Below are 25,449 nucleotides of genomic sequence, written 5' to 3'. Positions count from 1 at the left end.
CGAATAGACGCTCCCACTACAGTTTTAGAAACGCAAATAACTTAGCTCGAGGAGTAAACAGAAGAACTGACAAATCAGGTAAACTGAAAATATAATAAACAACAACAGCGGAGACTGATCGTGTTCATATTTTACCGCTTTAGCAACAGCGAATTTGCAGCGTAGTCGCAAAGGACGAACCTTTCAATCACACGTCCCCGAAGCAGCAACATCCGGCTGAAGTAAAAAGTGGACTGTGTTCGGTTTATAACACCTCCTATCGCTCTGGAGTCTTCACTGGTGCCGTACGAGGGAGGAAGCGTGGGTTTGTTAAGCCGTGTGGTTAAACCACACAATGCACCGCGGAGTGCAACGTGAGTGTGAATACGACCTGGCGTGCAAGAAAACTCCACGATACCTCAGCCACATCTTCTTGGTGTTTATAAGTGACTGAGAGATGAGGAGAAAAAGTTCTTTCTTCTTCTTATTTTTTGCTTTGAGCACAACACTCTTCACATCACTCACTCGTAGACAAGTTAAGACAAGTCGCGCACACGGCTGAAAAACAAGTGTTTCCGAATGTGTGAATTCAGATTAGTACCTGTGGAGGTTTCACTGATGTTCAGCACAAACCTCAGTCAGAAAGTTTCTACTTTAGACTCATTGAGAAGAAAAGAGTTACAAATAGACAATATATACCAATCAGGCATAACATTATGACCACCTTCCTAATATTGTTTAGATCTCCCTTTGTGCCTCCAAAACAGTTGTGACTCATCAGAGAATGGACATGGGTCTTCTGAGGGTGTCCTGGTAACAGGATGTTGTTAGTGGGGGGGTCTTTGGGTCCTATGGGTTGAGGGGAGGGGCCACTGTGGATCAGCCCATATATACTTGATCAGTTTAGTGAATTTGGAGGCCATTGCTATGGGGTGGGGGTGTCTGGTCTGGTCTAGGTGGGTGGTAACATCCACATAAATGCCAGGTCTAAGAGTTTCCCAGCAGAACACTGTATTGTCACACAATGTTATTCTGTTATTCTCTATACCTGTCAGTGGTCATAATGTTAAGCATAATGTAGGTAGGACCTGTGTGATCTGAGTTTAGCCTGGTTTCCAGATATTTCTTTGACATTTTTGATGCTTTTATTTCAGCCCAGTTTCAACCAATAACTCCTGACCTACAAATCACCGTATCAGTGTTGACAGAGAAACCGTAGCTCCTCGGCCAGCGGACAGCGCTCTGCAGCAGACTGCAGTATATTACAGATCTTCAGAGACCCCGCGCATCAAGTCGCATGAATTAGAAGACGTCTTTGAGTCCTTCCAGTCCTTCCCCCTGGCCCGTGGCTCTGAGCAGGACACTAATCACAGCTTCGGGGGTGGGGCTTGGGGAGTCGCGGTCACAGATACAACATCTCAGCCCTCAAACAGCAACCGGCCAACCTACACACCTCACTAATTATTCCTCCCCGACCCACCGACCCGACCAGAACAGAACAGATGCATTCAAACATAACGGCCCGAGCCAGGAGACACGAGCACCGCACCCAGAGACAAATGGTACGAAGCGTTCACACAGTGATACTTTACAGAAAGAGGCACAAAGCTTGATGAGAATACCATAGAGGAAGTGAAAGCACCTTCCTCCGCGTCTATACAACAAATTGCAGAGTATTGCAGGCACAGAATGATAATAGAATACAATTAACTTCAAATGGTTTCACCGCACACATAAATCTGTCCCTCCGCAGGGTCACAAACGACTTGACTCCCTCCGCAAAGATGGAGTTTTTAATTGCACACCGCTCTATGTGTTATGATGCTCACATCGTCAATGGCACATTGATCAAAAGAGTTATTTCTGCAGACTGAATTAACAAAGCATCCGCACATCAAGCCAACGCCACAACGTGTCCCTCAAAACTCAATTTCACAGCATTATACATGGAGAGGAACAGCTGACATCTTTAGGTTGTGTGAGTCAACACACGGCGACGAAGCAATGAAGCTGATTAGCGCGTAGACTGCTGGTTTACTCGTTTTTTTTTTGTTTTTTTGCGCGCTTGTGTTTTCTTTTTCAAATGACCTCTTTGAACGGAGCTGAGTAAATTGAAACCGACAGAGCATCTGCCTATGATACTCCCTCAGTCAGAGATGAAGGCCTGAATGATACTCGTTAGAGATTAATTACAGCCTGACAGGCGACAGACAGGCAGAGGAAACGGAGCAGACGAGCTCGTCAGGTGTCCGACGTGACTCTCCCCTGCTACGGTCCGGAAAGAAAATGTAAATTCAGCCTCTGTGATGTACTGAGCCACTGAGGTCACTGCGAGACGACGGACGCTCGTTTCTTCTCCGGCTTCTCTTTGCTGGACTCACAGAGCAGCAAAAAGGATCGATTAGTCGGTGCAGAGCAGCGAGCCGTGCACATTCTTAAGCTCTGAGATCCAGGAGAAGAGGGCTTCATATTCAAGAAGCAGCAGATGGGCCGCGGTTGGTCAAACATTAATGGGAATTTGCTTGATTCAGTGGTCTGATTCTGAAGGCTCCACCTGAGGCCAACCAGGACTTGACAAACGTTTAGTAATAGATATGGAGGGACATTTGTGCCAGAATGGATGCTCGTGTTCGTTAGTGTCAGCGTGGAGGTTCGTCGGGTCTCTGGTTGTTTGTGACAGTGACAGTGAGGATAATATTCCCTTTGCTGCGTCAGCCAGGGTCACGACAGCTGCCACAGCGGGTTGAAGAACTTGATGGCGTGAGACTTGGCCCACTTGGAGAAAACGGACTTCTCCGTGATGAAGCGGTGTCCGCCGTAGGGGGCGCTCTCGTGGAGGAGGTACTCGGCACACTCGTCCCGGCTGCCCGCCTCGTAGTAGTGGTAGGGGACCTTTCTGAGACCCTCCGTCCTAAAGGGAAGTGGAAAGGACAGTTAATTGGAAAGAAATAGTTGTATCCCTAGACGTGATCTGATGAACTGAGCAGTTGAGTCTGGTCCAAGCAGCAACATCTGGGGCTACGTACAAAACACCGTAGACTAAAGTACGTGGCTGCTTTATTCGTTGGTGGTCCATTTTTGAACTAGGAGCAACGCGAGGTCAGTCACTCAAAAGTCTGAACGCTACAAAGTTGAAAATCAGAAAGTGTGAATAAAATGAGCTCAACAATATCTGCATCACCAGAGTTACGTGTTGCTTTTAAATATTAGAATAATCTTCAGTTTGTGCAGTTGGACAATAAACTTGTCTCTGCAGCTCAGTAAACAACCTATTAAATGAAGACACTGTTCTGAATCGACCTCAACCCATTTCTTCTTTCTAATGAGTCATAAACAGATAACGATCTTTCTGCAATAACTTAATGTGGGCCAATACATCTGCTGACTAAATGTATCTGTCCAGCTTCCATGCACACTTGTCTGTTGTTGGTTCTAGACCACTACAGTAACCAGACTTTCCCAGTTGGTTGTGGATCAGCTGCATGCACGGCGTGCACCTCTGGGATAAAGTCGGCCGCCGCTGCGAGCCAAGTCACGCTTTATGCTGTGTCTAAACGGGAGTAAATCACTGCAGTCTGTCGTGGAAAAGAACAGAAAGTAAAAGCAGTGGATTGGTGTTTGTCTGCTTCTCAGTTTACAAGCGTTTTATCGGTTAAAGAAGGTGATTGATTGCTTCCCATTACTCCTGGAAAAACCTCTCAAATATCACTAAAACATCTTTAATCGCGTATTTATTTACTTTTTAATATAAAAGTTTATCGCGAAGGTGCAATGAAATACTTTTTTTCTCATTTCCCCGTCACTGGAGACGATGCAGGGGGTCATGTGACCAGTTCATTTGAAGTCCATCTTCCTTAAACTCTTGTGTGATGAGAATTTAAGAGGGATACTGTGAGACTAGAATTTGCAAGAGTTACAGCTCATTCACAAAACACCTTTCAATAGAAACACGTACAAAGAGCAATTAAAGAAATATCGCTTCTATTTACTTCTATGTTAATCTACTCTCATTAATACTTAAGGCTACTGTAAATATATATATAATATATTTTTAATGGAATAATATAATGTTTAAATCTCACTGAAGCAGGTGCATTCTCAAATTTCTTCCAGACAGTTTAGGATAACTTGTGTGCTTTGATTCACGACATCTTTCAAGGGTTTGAACTGTTGAAAGTTTCCCCTCGGCAGCAGACATTAGATAAATAACACAACATCGTGAGCGAAGCTACATCTGGAAACATGCAGCCAGCTTTGCAATGTACAGTTAAACCTCTCTGACCTGAATTTCACGATGAGTCACTCGGTTTTAGTGTTTGCATTAAGAGGAACGAGGAATCAATATAAGCAGGCGGCAGCACGGAGAGGTTCCTCGTGCTCTCCGCTGCTGGCCTGTAATGGCGAGCGACATCTTTATGAGATGACGAGTGGAACAATAGCACGGAGAGAATGAACGTGGACAGGAGAGAAACAGCCACCGCGGCGTCCAGCGGCTCCACAGCAAGGAAACGGCCGCGGCCGTCTGCCAGCCTCCGGTAATGCCCACAGCCCAATCATCGCCTCTCTTCTGTGTCACACGGTGGGGCGCGCCACCGTTAACAAATAAATTCAATTTCACCCTCTCTGCGGGACCTGTTGAAGCTCCATTACCAAACAACCGCTGAGGTCAATTCTGACTACAGCTCTGAATATCGCCACACAAAACTTCACTTTTTCTTGGTGAGTGGGAGCATCCAGATTCAGAAAGTGCTTTGTGCAACACTAAATTGTCAATTCGGAGGCTCAACGGAACACAATATCCCCCTGTCAATGAGAGACAGGCAGCGAGAGAAAACTGCCCCTTAACTGCCTCGTCGAATCATAAAATCCTCCGTGCTGGTTGAATTATCGCTCCTCTCTGCCGTGTGTCTGGGGCTGTTTTTATTTGAGCCCCTGCTGTGCTCAGGAAACACAGAGGATAAAAGGCAGGATTTTGGCCGCGCATTAGGTAAAAAGTGTTTGGAGTTTCGGGGGATAGAGAGATCAGGTAGAGCCGCGAAGCTCATCAAGGCTGAAATGACTCGAGACCGAGCAACCGTGCCTGAAGCAACTGCATCTTTGTTTGTCGTCCCTCCTTTGGCCAAACGGTAATCACTCACCCAGGAGTCACGGAGGAGACGGCGGGGCCGATATACTGTATACGAATAAAACTCGAAGCTGGAGCCGCAGCCCAGCCACCCACCGTGACACAGACTCTGCAGCCCGCTGGGTATTCTAGGCAGGAAAACATAATGGTATTCACACCGCAGAGGACCCAATATGGATTTCAGCACAGGAATCCAGCCATTAAATCCAAACGGAGATATTGGAAATGTAACAGCACTGTCCGCCTTTACAGGAGGCTGTGATTGGCCGGCGCTCAAGTAAATGTGGATGTTATTTTCGAAGTTTTGCAGGAACATCTGGATATTTCATTTTTCATTTTTCCGAGGGGCGTGATCGTCGGTGTCTTACTTGCAGTAGGTGTCATTTATCATGCCGTAGATGTGGATCTCTTTGCACATGTCCATGGCGAGGATGAGGGTGAACCAACCGGTGCTGAGGTACGAGCCGGACTGTATCCTGCAAACACACAAAAGTCAGAGCTTTTTACTGTAAAAATTCATTAGCATAAAGTTCTCGGAAGTCATTAGTATGAAATTAGAAACATCGGCAGAGTCTGAAGGACGCCGCTTCTCTGACCTCCGCACTCTTTGCTCTTGTGCGCTTGTAATGCAGATGATCTGGGAACTGAAATTATTCTAACAGATATTGTAGATCGCTCTGATCTGATCCTCAGGTCAAATGTAAATTCAAATGCATCTGCAGAGGAGCGAGACGGTCCTGAGATACGTAACCATATGTCAAGTTTCACAAGAGTAATAGGTCGTAACAGTAATACTTAGGTGTACGTATATAAAAACCTAATTGGGTCCAACAGCTCTCCACAACAAGAGCGCTCGCCCCCTGTGAGCGAAGCAAGAACCTGGCGAACCAATCAGCGCTCATAATCCTTCCACCAACACCGGACCAGAAGTGTGTGAGTTATGACCTATCAAAGAAAATGAATGAACCCTTTGATCATTCTCCAACACAGGACGCGGTGCTGAGATGCATCTTGACTCGAGGTTTAGCAAAGACGTCTGAAGTGGGTCGTGAAGGCAACACCCCCCGCCAGCCTCCGCTCAGCAGGGGGCGCCGCGCTCCCCGAGGGCCCTGCCGCTCAGCAGCGCACAACACCACCAGGAGCCTTAGACCTTGAGTAAATGAAATACAGCGCACAGCGTGATACTGATAATGATGCAGAAGAAATAAATAAATAAAGAGTGATGTGGTATCGGTATGAAGGAACGCAGGTGTATAGTCATAAAACCAGCCTTTTACGTTAAAAATAAATGTGAGATCTGACAAAGAGATATATTTTTTTTTTTTACTATTGATTCATTTTCAGATTGTTTAGTTTGTTTATAAAACTATAAAGAAAGAAGTGAAAAGTCCATAGAGAACTTGTCTTAAATGACAGACAGACATTCAGTTCAATATCATGTCGTACAAAGCAGAGCAAACAATCTTACAATTACAAGATGGAATTTATACTTTAAAATGACTAAAAGGATTTAAAATTTACTGAATAGCAGGAAAATAATGGAATTTCAATGTTAAGTTTTACTGTTAATTAGTACATTTGTAAAATCTTTCATTCATCTCCATTATTCAGAGTCCTTATTCATAATGAGTTTTATAATAATTTTAAATGACACATAAAATTAAGGTGAAAATAAGGAAGTGGTTCCCAGAATTAAACACAAAAAAAGAGCAAAGAGGTGACAGATTAAAATAAAACCAGTCAGGAGTCAGTCGCTGTCCAGGGTGCTGATTGTGAAACAGACCAGACTGTTCCAGGATCAGCACCCTGGACAGCGACTGCCCTTCATGACTCGTTATGATGTTTAAAGTTGATGTTGAAACAGCGTCAGAAAGGTGGTAAAATTCTGGAGGTTGAAGCTTGTGCTGCTGTTAAACTGGATTTATTTAAATATCAGAAAAAAGTAAAAAGTGCTATAGAGTTACTCACAACCCAACGAGAAACGTTCAGTTCAATATGAACATAATAATATTCATTATTTAGAGCCCAGTTTCATAAGAAGTTATGAATATGGCTATAAAAACAAATACTGTATATCATAATATGTATGGAGATAATATTTAGTGCATGATTGTTATATTTCTCACTTGTGTACTTATTGAGTGTGAGCGTATACAGTGGAAACTACACATTAATCCTTATAATATAGGTCTGTTTTGCAACGTGTATGAAATAAAATTGCGTAAGAATCTTTTATACTAACAGGAAATAACAACATGCAGGCACTGGATTTGTAGGCCAAACAAACAAACTCAAATAAAACAGTTTTATCTATTTCCTGCTTTGTACATCAGTAGTTTATATACTAACGTTTTTGAGTCAGCGTCTAAATTACCCTCTAACACCGGGGTTTTATTAAAAAAAGGACTAAAAGCTTGGAAGTATTTTGTTTGCTGAAGGGTGAAAATAGCGAGTAGCTCATGATTCATGAGGTATTTGCCCCTAAAGACAAAAGAAAAGGTAGAAAAGCACTGATTCGCTGTGCATGCGCTTATTTAAAGCAACAAACTATTGATGTTGGTATTTTAAAGTTGTGGAGCTTTGAGCTTTTCAGTAACAAAGTCAGGATACAGTTCAGCACAGTTTCCACTCGGCTTGTTTCTGGTATCGCTGAGTTTAGTGGGATTAACGTACAGTATGGATTCAGAGGGAGAATCAATGCGTCTCAGATGATTCCCTGAACACGCACAGCTGAACACATGAGAACATTTATCAGCTGATCACATCCAGACGCCTCCAAACAGATGCTCCCTTTACCACCTCATATCAGCACCATGAAAGCATTAAATCTTCACTTTAAGAGTAAAAATCTGTTAAATATATAATGAATGCAGATTTGAATGCTAACTAGAGGTTACGTTTCCAAGCTATTCTAGTAGTGTGAAGTATTTTTATATGAATAAAGACTAATTCTATCCTGCTGCTCATGATGTCTGTCATGGCACCTCCACGTTGCCAACGGTCTGTTTTTCATATTTCAAATCATATACAATTACAGATGTAGATGTTACTCAACCAAATAAAGACGGTGGAGGCGGAGGATGCTGCTCAGCTTGCTGCGAGAGAGGCAAACCGCCTGAAACCCTATGGATTTGTGCTTCAAAGCTGCGTCCAAAGTTCTGCATTTGGGTTTAAAATTTTGACCTTTTAGTAAATAACCTCACACCGGCGGGTGACTGCTCTGTAAAGATGCCACGTGTGAGGCAGGTTCAGAGTCAGCCTTACTTCTGTTACCGGGGGCCAGTGGTTTTGTTGCGGTTTTTATAGATCTGAAAAAGAGACAGATGATTCCGTAATGTGGGGGTGATTCACATCTGACACTAACTTAAAATGATTCCAGAGCAAACACATGCAATATTAAATGAAAGAGGGGTCAAATCAGCACCTGGGAGATACGCTGACATACTGTAGGTTTTACAGTGAAAGAGGAAACAAGGTAAGGTGGGAATTCTAGGATGTCATGTAGAGATCGACCGATAAGGAATTTCTAGGGCTGATACGGATTTTTATTTTTTATATCAGCTTTGGCCTGTCAGTTTTTCTGAGCCGATATTTTTCTCCCTCCATGTACATGATAAAAATGACATAATGATAACAAATGTAACAAGATTTATTGAACTCAAAGGATATTTAACTCTCTTATCCATACTGTCCATGGTATCCATGGTTTCTAGTTTTAATCAGACATTAAAAAGCAGCATATATCAACTATTCCACTGTCAAATTCCAGATGTTCACGGTGCCCAGAGGCTGAACTGTCCTGACTCTGGTGAATCTCTTCACTTCCTCTACCTGATTCCTTGAAAGACAAACAACCGTTTACATTCACGTCCACGTCTACGGGCTATTTAGAATCACCAGTGACCTGACAAGGACCTGGAGGAAACACAAGGACACAGGAACTGTCCCCTCGTGGCCTGAAGGCAGCTGTGAACATGAGCGCCGATCAAACACTTTTAGGCACGTTATCAGGTGCTTAAAGTGTGTCTAATGCATGAAGCACTGACAGACAGATAGCTTGGCTTCAAGCCTTGATATAGTTCCACACGTGAGTTACATATTAAGAAAATCACCACCTCTACTGTTTTCATGAATAGAGAAATGAGCTATTTCTTGTTTGTACCAGCCTGTAAACATGTTTGCTTCTCCTGGACGTTTTAAGGTGGAGCTCTATGATGATTGACTTTGCTTTAGGAGCGATTAGAGGCGCTGTGATTTTTGGCACGTTGGCTTCATTTTTTAAACGCAGAGCTCGTAGCTTGGCTTCAGATAGTCAGCGAGCTCTTGGCTGTGGACTCTTATTAATCTCGTCCTCCAAAGTATTGTTTTTTTTTGTATTTTTTTTTGGCTTAAAAATACTAATTAGAAAAGAGCTCTGGCAGACCCTTAAAAACACACAAAATTTGACAGCCAATAATAAAATGTAATATGCAATTCAGAGGACTATAAAACATTCATTACGAGGGTCAGAACCTCAATATCCAGCGCTCTCACTGGCTACAAAAACCAACACTTGGATTTTGATTCATTGCTCCATTGGTTGATTAAATAGGAGCGGACCCTCCAACACTGACATGCACTCCCATCTATCTATTATGTGACGAACCCAAACAAGCTGGAATCAATTCAGAACCCAATCAGCATCTAAACTAGATAGCCTAAGACGCATTAAAAAAAATGTGCAGAAAGAAGTTTCGCTTTTCGGGTTTCGGGTATTCCAACAAACTCCCTCTCTCTGTCACACACGCACACGCACACGCTGGGGTTGTGGGGAGGTGAAATTACAAAAAATGCAATTTGTTGTAATAAAGGAGTGGAGGAGCACAGACGGGAAATGGCACATTATCACTGATACACAGCTCGGCAGCTCTCAGCCGTCAGAGCTGTCAACACATCACTATTACCCTGCATTATTCATTAGCCATTTGCCACTCGCAGCAGCGGACACACAAATGCAGCACACATGCACCGCATCCCCAGTCGAGAGGCTGGATGTCCTGGAGCAAAAAAAAAGGCCCCAGCTGGAATAAATACAAGGAGGGTGGGATCCGCCGACCTGATAACTAACGTGGCAAAGTAGATGTCTGGAGGAAGAGACGCAAAGAGAAGGACTGAAAGAATTAAAGGTCTACGACGTGTTTACCTTTGACAATTACAATGGAGCGACTCTGCAGAAAGGATGCTGTTATTGTGTGGCCAATTTAAAAGAGAGATAAGGTACGGTGTGAAGCGGCTCTGGCAGGCGACAAATAACATCTAGAGCCCGAGGACAGGGGGAATGCAATTTGCTTGTTTTGTTAAAGCACAAAAACAGAGTCCTTTACTTAAAGACGGCAAACAAAATGTGTCATGAGGTCTGGCTCGACAGGGCCCGAGTCTTTTTAGTCCCCGCTGAGAAAGCTTTCTTCAAAATGAAACAATAAATTGCGCGGGGACACAAACAAAGCAGGACATCGAGTAAAGAGACAACATTCACATGAAATCCTCAACTTTTTTCCTACTCTCCAACGCGAACCGGAGACGAGTCGAGGCGGGAACGACTGGGACCGACGTGAAGGGTGATTGAGAAATTAAGTCTGAAGCTTTGAGCAGGGTCGAAATAAGTAATCCTCTAAATCTGACTGAGCTGCAGCTTGTTGTGCTGTACCTGCCAAGTATCAGAGGCTGTAAGGAGTGGGATCAGCGAGAGCCTCCTTCTACCTACGACTGTTCAATAACTCGCGCTTGACATTCACAGCGGGGGAGCTGTCCACGCGTGACAGAAAATCCACACTGACGACGACTCGCTAGAGCCGCGCTCCATAATGCCACCGCAAGTTCTACAAACATGACGTGACACCTGTGTGAAAGTACAGCTCGGCTCTATTGGGTGAAGTCGATCCTTCATTTACAGAGGAAATCATTTAAATCAATCAAAAAAAAAAAAAAAAAGTAAATGATGCAGCATTAGACAAATTCATACAGTCACAGTGTCATGGCTGCTTGTGGTGGTTTTATTGTATGTTCATTAGACACAGCTCAGAGTTCAGCTTAACACTGAAGATTTAAAGGACTAACGTGCCTACAGACAAAATGTAAAGCTACACCCACCAGCAGCCAATTAGAGGGTACGTACGTGACATCACAGCTAGCTGACGTCTCCATGGTTACGGCCACCAAGTGGTAAAAAGTTACAGCTGAGCATGGAGATTAGCAGCATTAGTTTGAATCACAGGCTTTAATAGCATCTAAACTGTAAAATGAATTTAAAAAAAGTTTTGATTTGTTTTGACAGATTTGAAAAACAGATGGAGATATATTTTTCTCTGAATCCCAAAAAGAGAAGTAAATGGATCGCTGCGTTAGAAGAAACAACTTTTGGTTCACATTTAGTGTCAATATATGTTGTATTTTTTAATCAAGTCATACCTTAAGTTACTTCTTAAGTTACGTCCTGGAGGGCTGTCAGATAAGTTTGTCGATGTTGTTGTTGTAGTTACGGCCGACAGTAACTATTTCAGTAACTATTTTAACGTCCGGTCGGATGCTACAGTATTTTATAGCTACTTACTTATTTAGCTACATTTATCATATCTGAAATTACCTAAAACCAACTGAAACTGAGGCTGATCCATCGTATGGATCATTGTCGAGTCCCACTGTCCTCAATTTGATCAGATAATCCACATTTTTTCCCTGCTTAGCTGTATTTACAACCACATTTCACCATGTTTTTGCCACTCAGGGGGCGTGGCCTCAGGCAGTGGTGATGTCAGTACGTACCCTCGACCGCACTTCCTCCAGACTCACTCACATTTTTTGTTTAATTACCTGCTCTACCTCCACCAGTGACAAAGAAATGTTTGATTATATACTGTACTCATTATATGTGTGTATACATATATATATATATTTTTTTTTTCACAACTCTCACAGACCCATGGGAACGTTGGCATAGCAACTACCAGTTGCCATTGTGTCACATCCTGTTTCTATAGCATCAAATAACTAAACTGGAACTAAACTTATACAAACAATTGACACTTGAACATACTACCCTTGAAAACGTCTTATAGCTCACAACTTGTCACAGGAAACCAACAGCAGCTCTGATAAAGCTTCTCGTACACTACGAGCACCTAACACAAGAAAAGGTTCGAGTGGATCAGCAACTTTAAAGACTCGTCCAGAGCCAGAAATAGTTGAACATCGTTGGGTGGCGAGTCAAGGAAAATGTTAAATTAATACCAGTTTAACATGCTCCTTCATTCGCAGCTTTTATTATATTCCTTTTGTGATTATTGCATGTAATTTCTCATTCTTTCCATTCATTTGGCTAAAACATATCTAGGCGTGGGTTAAAAATGACTTTTTTTTTTCGTTGTCTAGACTTTACGTAACCCAGTCAGTGTGAATAGTTTGGCAAAAGTTCAATCAGAGAAATCAGCACCCGGCAACATTCTTGTCTGTAAACACTTCAGATAACTCTTCCTTCTTTCCTCTGTGCACACCGCGTTATTTATTGAATCTTATTCAAACCAAAAGCCCATTAAGATATCACATGTTGTCTCCTTCACAAGAAAAGCCTGTAATCTTAAAATCAACTCACTTCCCAATAATCCAGCAGGTCTTAAATCTGAGGTACCCTTGTTTTTTTAAACAATAATAATAATAATAAAAACTGATTTTAGCCTCGACATCTAGACATCTTTTGATTTGCAAATCAGAAAAAATCATTCTGAGGAGCAGTGCAGAGATTTTTTACTCTGAGTGTCTCATTTTATCCATCTTTAAATGTTCTGTTTTTATAAAGCCCATACTAGCATTAATGCAGGATCAGTGCAGAACCTCCTGTTCCTCTCAACCAGGTCAGCGTGTGCTCCTCATGGAGAGACCCCCACCTTCCCACGTCTGTCCGTCCTCTATCAAGTTACTTCAGAACCAATCTGGTGAGAGTATTTCATCAGATTGTCACCTTCCTCCCCGAGAAGAGGGCCGGCATTATATCAGACATCTATCTCTCTCTTAATCTCTTTCCCTCCCTCTTTTCTGTCTGGCTCAATGAAATTGCCACTCGAGCTGAGCTTTACACATATATTGTGTGTGCGTGGTGGGGAGGGGGGGGGTCTACAAGTACCACCCAACTGGTGCACGGCAACACAAAGCTATTTCACCGGAGGACCTCTTCACTACACGTGCGGCTTTGAAACCGATGAGCAGCCGACACCGGCGTATTCGCCTCAGTCCCTGTCCTCCCTCATCCACGTCTTCTTTTTCTCAGCAGGATGTAGCCCGATGCAAATGAGAGTTTTGTTATTAATTGATTACTTCACACGGCAATAAGCCGCGAGACAAGCGGCTGCGTTCGCCCATGGGCGAGTTCTGTGTAGAGCAGCAACACGCCCCGTCTTTCGCTCTGTCTCCGGAGCAGCTGAGCAGCCCCTGGGATGAAACAGTGACAAATCCCGAGCAGAGCCGCGGGGTGAAAACAAGGTTTTTTTTTTTGTAACATTTTTCTTTTTACACAGACCACAGAACACGGCAATTTATTTTAACGAAAGGAATGAACAATGCGGCTGTGCAGGCTTTCTGAGGCGCCTCTTAATTCTGCCGGGAGGCAGTGTTGAAGCCTCGGGGATGACCTCAACAACCTGCATTATGAAAAAGACTATTTGCTTCCTTTAATTCTAATATAGTCGGCTTTTGTGTGCAACACTATTAATAATCAGGAAGAGAATTTCGGCCCTCGGAGAAAAGAAGCTCCATCTTTTGTTTGTGTGATGTCAGGACAGACAGAGCCGGTAATTCATTTTCAATCTGCTTTTGTCTTTTTCTTTATCTGCGGTGACTCTCTGACTCACAGCTAAGTCTGAACTCATTTCTGGCTCCGTTTTAATCTGCTTGAAAATGGATGTAAATTGTTTGTCTGGTTTCAGCCGTACTTCAGTGCAGCTGAAATATCAACTAGTGGATGGACTGCTATAAAATGTCCCTTCAGAATGAATCTGAAATCACTTTAAAGTTCCTTTCTCCTGCTATTCAGCACCTGCATCATCATAGTCTTAATTACTTCTTAATAACTTATGTATAAGCCTCTGTATTTTGTACAGGTTTAGCATTCACTCTGAACCATAATATGACTGCAGGGATGATGCACTACAACCTCCGCCCACTGTACAAAAGACCACCAAGTCACCAGGCTATCACAAACAACCATTTGTGCTCACACTCACACCTAGCGTCAATTTATGGTCACTAATCAGCCTTGCTAGCATGTCTTTGGATAGTGGGAGGAAACCGGAGTAGGGAAAACATGCAAACATCCCCCTGAGTGACAAAAACATGGTGAAATGTATCAGTAAATACAGCGAGGCTGAGAAAAATGTGGATTATCAGATCAAACCTGGACTCGACAATGATCCATACGATGGATTAGCCTCAGTTTCAGAACGTAACTTAAGAAGTAACTTTGAGTCTGACTTCATCAAAAAATACAGCATGAATTAATATAACCTGACACTAAATGTGAACCTCAACACCAGGTTTCTGTGCCTGGATTCCAGCCGTTTCTTCTAATGCGGCGATCCGTTTACTTCTCTTCTGTTTGTCAGTCAGAGATATCTGCACATATATATCTTTGTTTTTCACAGCTCTTGATCTTGTCGTGTCTTGAACCGCTGTACATACTTGTTAATTTCTGTGGTTGTTAGCACTGAACATCCTGGGTTTTAATCTCTCGGCCGCCTGCAGCCTTTGTGGGTGGAGTTTGCCTGTTCTCCCTGTGTCTGCGTGGGTTTTCTCCAGGTGCTCTGGCCTCCTCCCATCGTCCATAGAAACGCTCGTTAGCATTACTGGTGATTCTAAATTGGCCGTGGGTGTGAGTGTGAATGGCCCCAGTCGGCCCTTTGGATTCAAACCCAGAGCCCCTCCAAAGACAACAGAAAATTAATGAATGAATATGAGCTCTGACGCACTGACATTTTGCTGTGATATATTGTACAGGTCAACACTGAGACAGCTAAGGTACGGCAGGTGAAAATCTGAACCTCTCGCTCTCTAGTGCTCAGGACATTTTCCATTTTCTTGCTGGGTTATGAATGCTTGAATAACCGTTCCTCAAGAATGTGATAATGTTTCATTGTGGAATTGCATTCTGTGAAGTAAGGCACCGTGCTAACTATTAAATAGCCATGCAGCGTGGGCTCCAGACAAGGTCCACTGATTTATGGTGTAATATAAAACAGCACTCAATCAAGTTCGTAGTTTAATTATGTGAAGTTATTTTTCCATTTTCTTCTCTGCATTTAAGTAGTGCATATATCTGTGGAGTACATGATCTATCTATTCAGTGTTTTTTTTTTTATTTTATTTTTTAAAAAAAGTTTCAAGGCAACAAAACAGCCGTTCCACTTGGCCAACATCGTGAAAATTGACATTCAAATGTCTCTCAATTGAACAAAAGTACAAATAGTCTTATCTGAATGTCTTTTCTTGAGGTTTTATTGGACTTTTCCTTTTTCCTTTCAGGGTCATTCTAAAATTTGAAACTCGCCATGTTCCACTTCATTTTTCCAAGGAGTGTAATTACGTTAAGCAGGAGCCAAACACGTCCACTTCAAGGGGGCAGATTGTGACTTTAAATAGTTTAAATAGTTTAAATATAAACAAAGAAATGCTTCAGCAGTCACATAACACTTTCTGACTTCACCAGTAGTTCTGAAGAAATAATAATAATAATACTACTAATGCATTGGTTTTATATATTTTATATAGCGCTTTATCATTAATCAGAATCAGAATTACTTGATTGATCCCAGGGGGAAATTACTTTTCGTTACAGCAGCTCCAACCCAAAGTGCAACAGTGTTTAGAACAAAGAAGAATAAGTAAGAGACAATAAGAATAAGTAAGAGAATGTAAAAATTAAAGGAAATATATATGTAACAATATGTAGAAGTATAAGTGAAGTGAACCTGTGTTCTGAGTTATTGCTCTACAGAGATAAATTATTACACATGGTGAGAAATATATAAGGAAACATATACAAGTGTATGAAAATAAGGAAGTTATGCATGTGTTATTGCACAATCTCAGGGTCAGTATATTTATAAACATGGATTACAGTTATAAACATTATTGCACATAGATGCTCAAAGCACATACAATTGCATTATTCATTCACTCACACAGTTACCGACCACCAAACATCACTCACTTACAGTCATACACCAGTGAAGTACACACTGGGAGCAAGGTGGGTTAAGTGTCTTGCCCAAGGACACAACGACGGGCAGACTTTTCCATCTACTTTTCTATAACCACAGATGTTTTCAAAAGACTCAGCGAATACACGCAGTCTTTCACTGAAGGACCGAGCGCCTATGAGCTAAAAACACGGCGCTAACAGAGAATTCAACATGTGCAACTCCAGAGAGAGTTGTACATATATATATATATATATGTGTGTGTGTGTGTGTGTGTGTCGATATCCCAGTTCAGTCAACCTTTAATTACGTTTCACAGATGTTCTTTCATCAAACATCTTTAATGTTATTATTTCATTTGTGACTCATACAGAGTTCGTTTAGAGATACAACCTGAGCCAAATTTATTATGTCTATTTCCACCAATTTCTGTCCTAGTCAATTTCTGATTAGATCATTTTTAATTATTACAAGATAATAAAATGTGTTGTGTTTTTTTGAATGAAAGTGCGTAATAATATTGTTTGTGAGCATCTGGGAGTCCTCAATTATGTCTAAATATATGGCTAAAAATGTTTCTCTTATTATAGAGAAACCCCATGAAAACTATGTATGTATACACACTTTATAATACACAATAAATACACACTTTATTATCTTTACTGTACTCATCCCTACACCTTGGAATCCATCCAAATAATCAGAGAAACTCTGCAAAACTTCAGTGCAGATTTTGGGCCAAACTGGAAAGGAAATAAACAAACAAAACCATGCTCCCAAATTACTAATGACAAGAAGCTTTAGCTGATAAATAATAGTCATATATCATGTCATATCATTATTTACATTAATTTAAATATCGGTATGTATAGCATACCCGTGCAAAACAAACACTATCACAAAATAATTTCGAAAATGAATGACACTGGTTATTATGCTTCACATAACAACCAACGTCATAATATACAACAACAGCAACAACAACAAAAAAAAATAACAAATATGTATGCCTATATCATCAAGGACAAAGACAATTATGTGCAATAGGCAAAGTAACATGTGACATAACGTGCCCAAGATGAAATCCCATCAGAGCCATACTTAGTGGTGCAATAAACAAAGTGACCCCCGTTAATCATACAGACCTCAATCATACAATTTACACTGCAGTGGAAACGACCTTGGTGAAAAAGAGCGGCTGGTGATATTAGCTAGTTCAATATTCTTTTTCCATTTTGAAATTTTGTCTCTCTCTCTTTCCAGTGACCCCCTTTCCACTATTTCCTGTTCACACTCAATCTCTGCTCATGTTTTTATCTCTTCTATCCACGTTTTCTCTCTCCGACCCTTTCAACCCTCCCTTTCCCCCCTCGCTCGGCTCATCCCACTGTTTTTTTCTGCCCTGACCCTCATGTTCCCAGCCTTCAACTCTCCAACGAGTTAATAGCCTTGTAGTTCTCCTAAAGCAGATGTCAGCGTGAGCACAGCGAGGGGACAGAGGACATTGGGCTGATAAAAACGTACAAAGAGGCGCTGAACTCCCAGTGTGGAGGCTGACGTCCCAGCAAACAGCCAACAGTTGTGTCATTGCTCTGACATTTTGCACAGAGGATTTTCTAAAGTGAAGCAGCACTGACTAGCAAATCCACTAGAGTCAAATTATGCTCCGTTCCATTGTTGATGACCAGTCGGGGAAAAAAGCCATGATACAATGAAAATATCACCACAGACCAGCAGAGATGTATTGTTAACTTCCCCTGGAGTGCCCCAGAAAAATGTCAGAGCTTCAAAGCCTGCTGCTTTTCAGCTACGCTGTCATGATTCCTCAGCCTTTTTTAAATGTGAGGTCCTACTTTGCTTGTGAAGTACAATGTCTGCCTAATGTCATAATAATCAGCTCCAACAACAAACTTCTCGGTCAGCTTTAAAGGTTGTTGCAGTTGACTGATATTTTCCGGAGGAGAAAAAGTTAGAAAAAAAAAAAAAAACCTGTCAACTCAGTCGAACTTGGGAGCGCCACAGTAAAATATGCCTCATTAACCACATGAGGTGGTGCAAAAGTAAAAATGACAGATTTATCGTGGCACAGATTCTGACCTTTTTTTTCTTTTAGGTTTGTCTGATGTTTTGTGATGAAATTACTTGCATGTCTTCATCTGAAGGTCCTTGATGCGTCCTCAGCTATTCAATTATTAAACCAAAAGTATTTCAACAGAGCTTTAGCATTGTGTGCATGTACAGTGTGTGCACAATGCTAGCGCTGAAGACAAGTTGCTAAGACTAGGTAGCTGTTAGACCTCTGCTTAGCTGAACACATTTCTGATTTGATTAATATCATCCGGCGCTGCACCCATGGCAACAACTGACTGATTGAGATAAATATGGACGCGCAAATTATGCTCGGAGTTGGGTTCCAATAATATTCTCCTGCTCAACAAAATACATATAACCACTAACGGCCGTCTCACTATATCTGTTTTGTGTCCTTGTTAGTTTTCATTACTCTAAAGATATCTATAGAAACACATTCATTTGTGGCTTGTTTCTTCCCCTCGTAGTTCTGTTCTGACAGAAATGAGGCTGTTATGAGATCATTATCAGTAACATGTGACAGATGACGTGGTCATTGTTTAACTGTAATGAAACTGTTATTGGTGTGATTCATTCATTCATTTGCATTAACTACTGGTCCTCTGGAGCAGTGGGATGAGCGGAGCGAGAGGGGAAAGGAGGGTTGAAAGGGTCAGAGAGAGAAAATGTGGATAGATTATCAGGTTTGAGCAATTAATTGAGTTCATCTACCAATGGAATGAGAGTAACGCAGCTTCTCCAAACTAATATCACTAGCCAATCAGAAGTAGGGTGGGGGTGGGTCTTCTCAGAAATTACTGCTTCCAAAATAAAATAAAAAGCTGCTGCACATACTTTAATGTTCAGAAAACGGTGACAATACACCAAACTTAGTTTTTGAGTTTTGAGTTGGAAATACGGAATTTACGAATTTTCATGAAGGCATCAACTACGCAGCGTTTTTCATAAAAGTCCCTGTTGTCAGAGAGATGGAGAGTAAATTTATGAAGTTAGGAGAACGTGTCCCAACTACAAACAAAGACTCAAAAACAATAAAAATAATAATAACTAATATTAAATGTTAGTAGGTAAATTTTGCAATTTAGAGTTTTTTTTATTTTTTTATTTTTAATTTCCCTCTGGGAAAAAAAAGTTCAGGCTCTGTGGGGGCTCCGCTTTTCTTACATACAAGTAGGGTGGGGGAGCTCCAAGGAAAAAAGGTTGGGAACCATTGCTCTGGAGGATCGGGGGAGGATCACTGTACACACATTGATGTGCATGCGTTCAGACGACGACTTCACTTTGTCATAATCAGTCATATAATCATCCGTTCATTTATCCATTGCATGAATTAACTGTAATGAATTGTAACCGCTTGTCCTTGTTGATGGAGCTTATCCCAGCTGTCACTGGGTGAGAGGTGTGGTACATCCTGGACTAGTCTCCATTTTATCTAACACGGAGAGACACAACCGTTCAAACTCACACTTACGGCCAATTCAGAATGACCAACGAACCTAACAAGCGCGTCTTTGGACAGTGGGAAGAAGCCGCAGTTGTTGGACTACTTATTGGTTCTTGAGTTTATTTATCTTCTCATGTTGCTCTAAAACAGTGAATGGAACAGAAGAAGAAAGTGAAGCTGCAGCATCTTTTGATTTGCGCTCCCCTGCAGACTCGGGATCCATGCTGCCGTGTTCACCGACCCTGGATGTGGAGAGCAAACATCACCTCAACTTGCTCTACACTTGCAACATTTATCCCTTGTCATGTTTACAGGAGAGAAAAAGAAAAAAGAAAAAAACAAACATAAACGCCCAGATGACCGACCAGATGGTGCTTAATGGCCACAGCCAAAAAGAAACATATTTCCAGCCTCGCTCTGCCTCCGTCCTGCGTTCTCCCGACGCTCCTTCCCCTCCTCTGACATGCACGGAGCTCGCGGTGAGGGGGTTTCCACTGATCTCCTCGTCTCCGCCTGGCAAGCAGCACTTTAATAATTCTCTTAGAGCTGAAGAAGGCATCTGATGCTTTTATGCCTACCACCACCCCAGCAGTTTTCTCTCATTAATTTCACAGCACCCCAGCAAGTCTGAGGCAAAGACTTTGAGGAGAAGACAACACACTTACATCTTAATCCATGTCTTTTTTAGGTCTGAGGTGAATGTGTCTGGGCTGTTTGTTTTACAAGAAACCTTTCTTCCCATAAGTCCCGGGGCAAAATGAATGCATAATTATATCCCACCTACCTCATAGATGGCATTAAACCCTTGATATAATTCATAAATCCCTTCCATGAGATTAAATTCATGCTGCATACAGCGTTGACAATAAATCTTAATTAACGCTGTCTGGTGCGCTGTCTGGTGCATTACCTTTGATAAAAAAAAAAGTCTCATAAACTCTTTGAAAGTAATTGACATTATTAAAAAAAAATATTCCTAGCTTTCTATAGCCCCAAGGGGGGAAGAAGATAATAGTTTCACCATAGGAGGAAAGTGATGTGTGTATGATGGTGTAATGTTGTTTCCATTTATGCCTTTAATTGAGTTCACCTCGCTGCACTCCGATGCCTCAAAAAGTGAGTCAGCGTCAAAAGCGTGTCTGTCTGCGCTGATAGTTGTTTCGCACAATTACCGCCCACAGATAATTTCGCTTTTCTCAGTCTCACTCTGGCAAATACTTCAAAGCAAATCCCCCATCGCCCAAAAAAATAAAATAAATAAATAAATAAATAAATGTCTCCGGAAACAACAAGGCATATTTCAAACCGACTGTATAACCTCTTCTCCTCATTTTGAAAGACAAAGCCAGATTAGTTAACTATAGCTCCGCAGAGAATCAAAGCGCCACACACGCGCGCTCAGCTTATTTTTCTGTTACATTTTAGGCCGTTTAGAGGCGCCGTGCTAATCCTCTGTGTCACACAATGAGCAGAACAGCACATTCCTCCTTGGGTTTAACTCATTTTAGTATTTTTAGTTATCAATAGCTCGCTCCGTGTGCCAGCGCTCTGTTTTTCTCAGTAATCAGAGTGTGCGTTAAATTCTAATGTGGGGGAAAGGCCACTGATGGATGCTTAACCCCTTTTCTGCAGTGTGTGGAAGTCTACGGCTAATTTACATGTAGAACGAGGCGCTCATTAATCTAAACAAAAGCCTGTAACGTGCAACACGCGGCTCTGAAGATTATCAGCATATTTATGTAAAATGGGAAGTTTGTAAATGCTTTTTTAATAAGTCAAAATGTCTCACAAACTCTTGTTTATATTACAGCTGAGTGCCACAAAGAAATCATGACTTTTTTTGTTCTTTTTGTTTTTTATATTCTCTAATGTGTTTAAAAAGGGCAAATGCAATTTAATCCATTAACAATCGTTCTGTATTGCATGAATAAGAAGTTACTAAGCAACAAATACACATTTAAAGTTTAACACGGGTTGTCAAACATACGGCCTGCGGGCCAAAGCCGGCCCACCAGAGGGTCCAATATGGCTGCGTTAAGAATTTGCAAAGTGTGAAAATTATGCTAATTTATACTATTGTGTAGTGTTGTGCAGGGACTTTACAGATATTTATACTTGTGCACTCCTCAGTCTGACTCTGCAAAAACTTAGTCAAACTAAAACAAAGGGGTGAAAATCTGGCTTTATTTATAGGTTACTTTGCTATAATGTTACTGATCCGACCTGCTTGAAATCAAATTGGTCCGTATCTGGCCCCTGAACAACAATGAATTTAACACCCCTGGTTTAAGAAGTAGTACTTAGCGAACTGGTAACAACACCAGGCTCAACAGTGACGATGCTAACGTGCACCATTCATTGGTTAAGCACAGAATACCATTGAAATTGTCTTAAGTTTAAACTAAAATATGGGAATTAATCCTCAAGGGAACGCGGAAGATTTGTGACATCAGTGTAACCAGGGCTTAAACCCGCCAAATGGTGGTGAATTTCAGCGGTGGCGAGTAGCACAGCCACTTCCACTAGGCTTCATTTTATAAACATTTTTTAACTGTAGTTTTCTCAAATGGCTTCTGAAATAATAAACAAAATGCAAAGTGAGACTACGACACTACAACTTCCATCAGCACTGCGTGCACACAGTGTTCGCTCATTGGTCCATTCGTGACCGACGTCTCTGTAGTCAGTTCTCTGGGTAGAACATGGTTGTGAAGTGGTGGAGTGATAATGTGAATAAAAAGCTGAAGATGGAACGCAGGATGGAAAGACAAAGGAAAAGAAAACCCTGTTTAATGAAAATTAGAACATGGCTCTCTTGAACACTCGATTCTGATAGCGAATCGCCAATTTTCAACCGTGATTATTTCTTAATGGACCTCCACTAGCAACCAACAGCGAAACCAACACCTAACCTTAACTCACTTAATAACTACGAAAATGGAGTTTCCAAATATAACATTTAATTTATTTGAGAAGAAAACACTGGCTACATGGCTGAAGAATAACGTGTCCCTGGTAAAGAAAAAGAAAAGAAAAGAAAAGAACAGGTAAGAGAGGCGAAAACAAGCTAGGATGTTAGTTTTTTCAGAGCTGAATACTTGATAATGACCTGTAGTGTTAAATATTTATTGATGTGTGTGTACAAGGGTCATTACATTTTTTTTTTTTTAAAGATATTTTTGGGACTTTTGCACCTGTATTAGATAGGGACAGCAGAAGGAAGGCAGGAATCAAACCCACGCTGCAATGAGGATCATAATTTCCCAACAACAAAATTGTGACTTGTGAAAATGCTGAGTGGCTAGAATGTAACTGAGATTTCTACTCGGGTAAGTGAACAATTTAACCTCATCGCAGCACTAAACCTTAAGATGGAGAGATGGAAAGAGACCATCATCATCATCATCAGGATTTATCCTCAGACAACTATGAATTAAACTAAATTTAATCCATTCAACGGCGTAATAGAAAACAACCTCATATGTGAAATATATCGCACAGCCTCTGTTTTGATATTTCAGTCCAAATAAATCCAAACTCCTGCTAGAATGTAAGCAGTCATGAGGGGAGCAGGTGTCAGAGTCATCTGGATGTATCAGTCATAATGTATGCGCTCTCCGATACGAGCCACTCGTGGGCTGGTGGTGCATATGCACTCCGGTGTCATGGCAACAGGCCACCTGTCAACCAGCAACCTTCCCACAACCCACCTGTCACCTGCCAGGAGCCGAGGAGCAACGCAAACGCTGTGGGTGGCAGGTTTGGATTTTAATTGACTGAGAGGGAAAATGGAAAAGTTGCAACAGAAATGACAAAAGAATTTTTTTTTTTTTTAAATGTCTGCTATGCTTCACCAAATCCTGAATGTGAGAGACCCTGGTTAAATATTGGCGTAGCAAGGATTTTCATTTCCTTTTCATTTGCCCGTAGAGCTCAATCATAACATCGATTTTTGCTGCTTTTCTTGCTTGAATTGCGTGGAACAGCGTGCATCCAATTCCCTGAAGTCAGCATACATCTTCAGAGCCGCGGGCCCTGCACTGCTGGTATTTCTATTCTTGCTCTTTCACAACGAAGCGTCAGAACCTGAATTTCAACCGGATTCTGACATGACTGTGTTTGTTTTTGTTTCGGACTGTCGGATAGAGGGAAAACATCACGGCTCCGGTCCATCCAGAGTTCTGGTCAACAACTTTGGACAAGTCTGCAAAGTGGAAACAACTAGAAAAAGGCGGCATGAGCGCGAACTGCACAATATTTAAGTCAGAAAGAGGCCAAATCGATGAATTGGTTGCGCGCCTCGACCAACCAGTCTAGATGCACACGCTTGGCCATTAAAGCTGAGTCTGTAGCCGTAGACAGAGCTCCACACGAAGGGAGAATCTCTAGTGTGTCCCCAAGATTTGTGTCACCAATTCAGTATCTGACTAAATATGAAATATCTTAACAATCTCTCTTTCTGTTCCTGAGTTATGGAGTTTAATAATCACCTGGAAAAGTGTTTCTGCTCGACGCTGTAAGTCCACGGTAAGGTTGTCTCTGACATTCTGTACATGAAATGTCATCTCTGGTAATTAACGTATTGCTTTTTGAGTTACGGGCAGATACGATCTGTGCCACCTTTGACCGCTGGAATCTAATATTGTTACTGTTGAGTGGATTTGGCCTGAGTGAACGTTTGTGCTCTCGAGGCGTTCCTCCTGAGGGAGACTTCTTTTGACAAAGCAGTGTCGAAAAACCTTTTTCGGGCTCATAAAATGTCTGGGAGTCATAACTCAAGTCTGCAGACATGCTTTTATTTCTCTAAGCCTCAGTGAACACACTTGTTTATTTATCAGGTAGTCAAATAGACTTGTTGAGTGTTTCTGTATCACTAACAAATGAAGAATCTACAATTAGAACAGTGAAAATTAATTAATCCATAAAAAGGAATTTCAAGAAAGCAAAAAATCCTTGTGTTAATGAAATACATCTTATATTTTGTTCAAAGACAAGAACTTGGTGCTAATTTTAATACTATATTTAACTTATATACTTATATAATGTTTTGCTTCTTTCTAAAAAAAAATTTCTGCAGTGTAGCAGCTTTCTGAGGTTATGATGCTTAGAGCCATATGTTTACATGCCAATTTGCACATAAAAATAATAATAATAATAATGCTAACACTAATGCTAAGTAATGTTTACAATGTCAGCAATGCTAATATTTGCTAATTAGCATTAATTGAACAATGCAATGCTACCTCCCTGTGTCTTTGGTCTGATTCTAAATTGGCCATAGGTGTGAGTGTGAATGGTTTCTGTCCCTCTGCGTTAGTCCTGAGATAAACTGGAGACCTGTCCATAGTGTTCCCCCCCGCTGGGATAATCTCCAGCCCCCCTACAACACTCTAGAGCAGTGGAGTCAAACTTTTTTTTTTTTTTTAGCTCAGGGGCCACATTGAGAACCAGTAAAGTAACAGCATAACAACCTATAAGTAACAACAACTTCAGATTATTTCCATTTTATTTAGTGTTTTAAGTGTCTTGCACAAGGTGGACAGACGGACAAGAGGGATAGGACAGAATTGAATTGAACCGCCAACCTT

The 25,449-nt window shown here is 41.5% G+C and overlaps 1 protein-coding gene across 1 annotated transcript in view; it reads right to left on the bottom strand.

The window, feature by feature from the left end:
* Positions 1-918: 918 nt before the first annotated feature.
* st6galnac3 (ST6 (alpha-N-acetyl-neuraminyl-2,3-beta-galactosyl-1,3)-N-acetylgalactosaminide alpha-2,6-sialyltransferase 3) overlaps positions 919-25,449 on the bottom strand; it is an 86,912-nt gene continuing 62,381 nt past the window's right edge. Inside the window, exons 4-5 of the mRNA XM_047590448.1 lie at positions 5,473-5,580; positions 919-2,890 (exon numbers count right to left, since the gene is read on the bottom strand). Coding sequence (XP_047446404.1) covers positions 2,701-2,890; positions 5,473-5,580 — 298 coding nt within the window. The 3' untranslated portion in view covers positions 919-2,700. The remainder of the gene's footprint in view (positions 2,891-5,472; positions 5,581-25,449) is intronic.

This window comes from Mugil cephalus, chromosome 7, assembly GCF_022458985.1.
Source record: "Mugil cephalus isolate CIBA_MC_2020 chromosome 7, CIBA_Mcephalus_1.1, whole genome shotgun sequence".
Lineage (NCBI taxonomy): Eukaryota > Metazoa > Chordata > Actinopteri > Mugiliformes > Mugilidae > Mugil > Mugil cephalus.
Note: the sequence above shows the minus strand (reverse complement) of the source record. Positions and strands in the feature narration are given on the sequence as shown.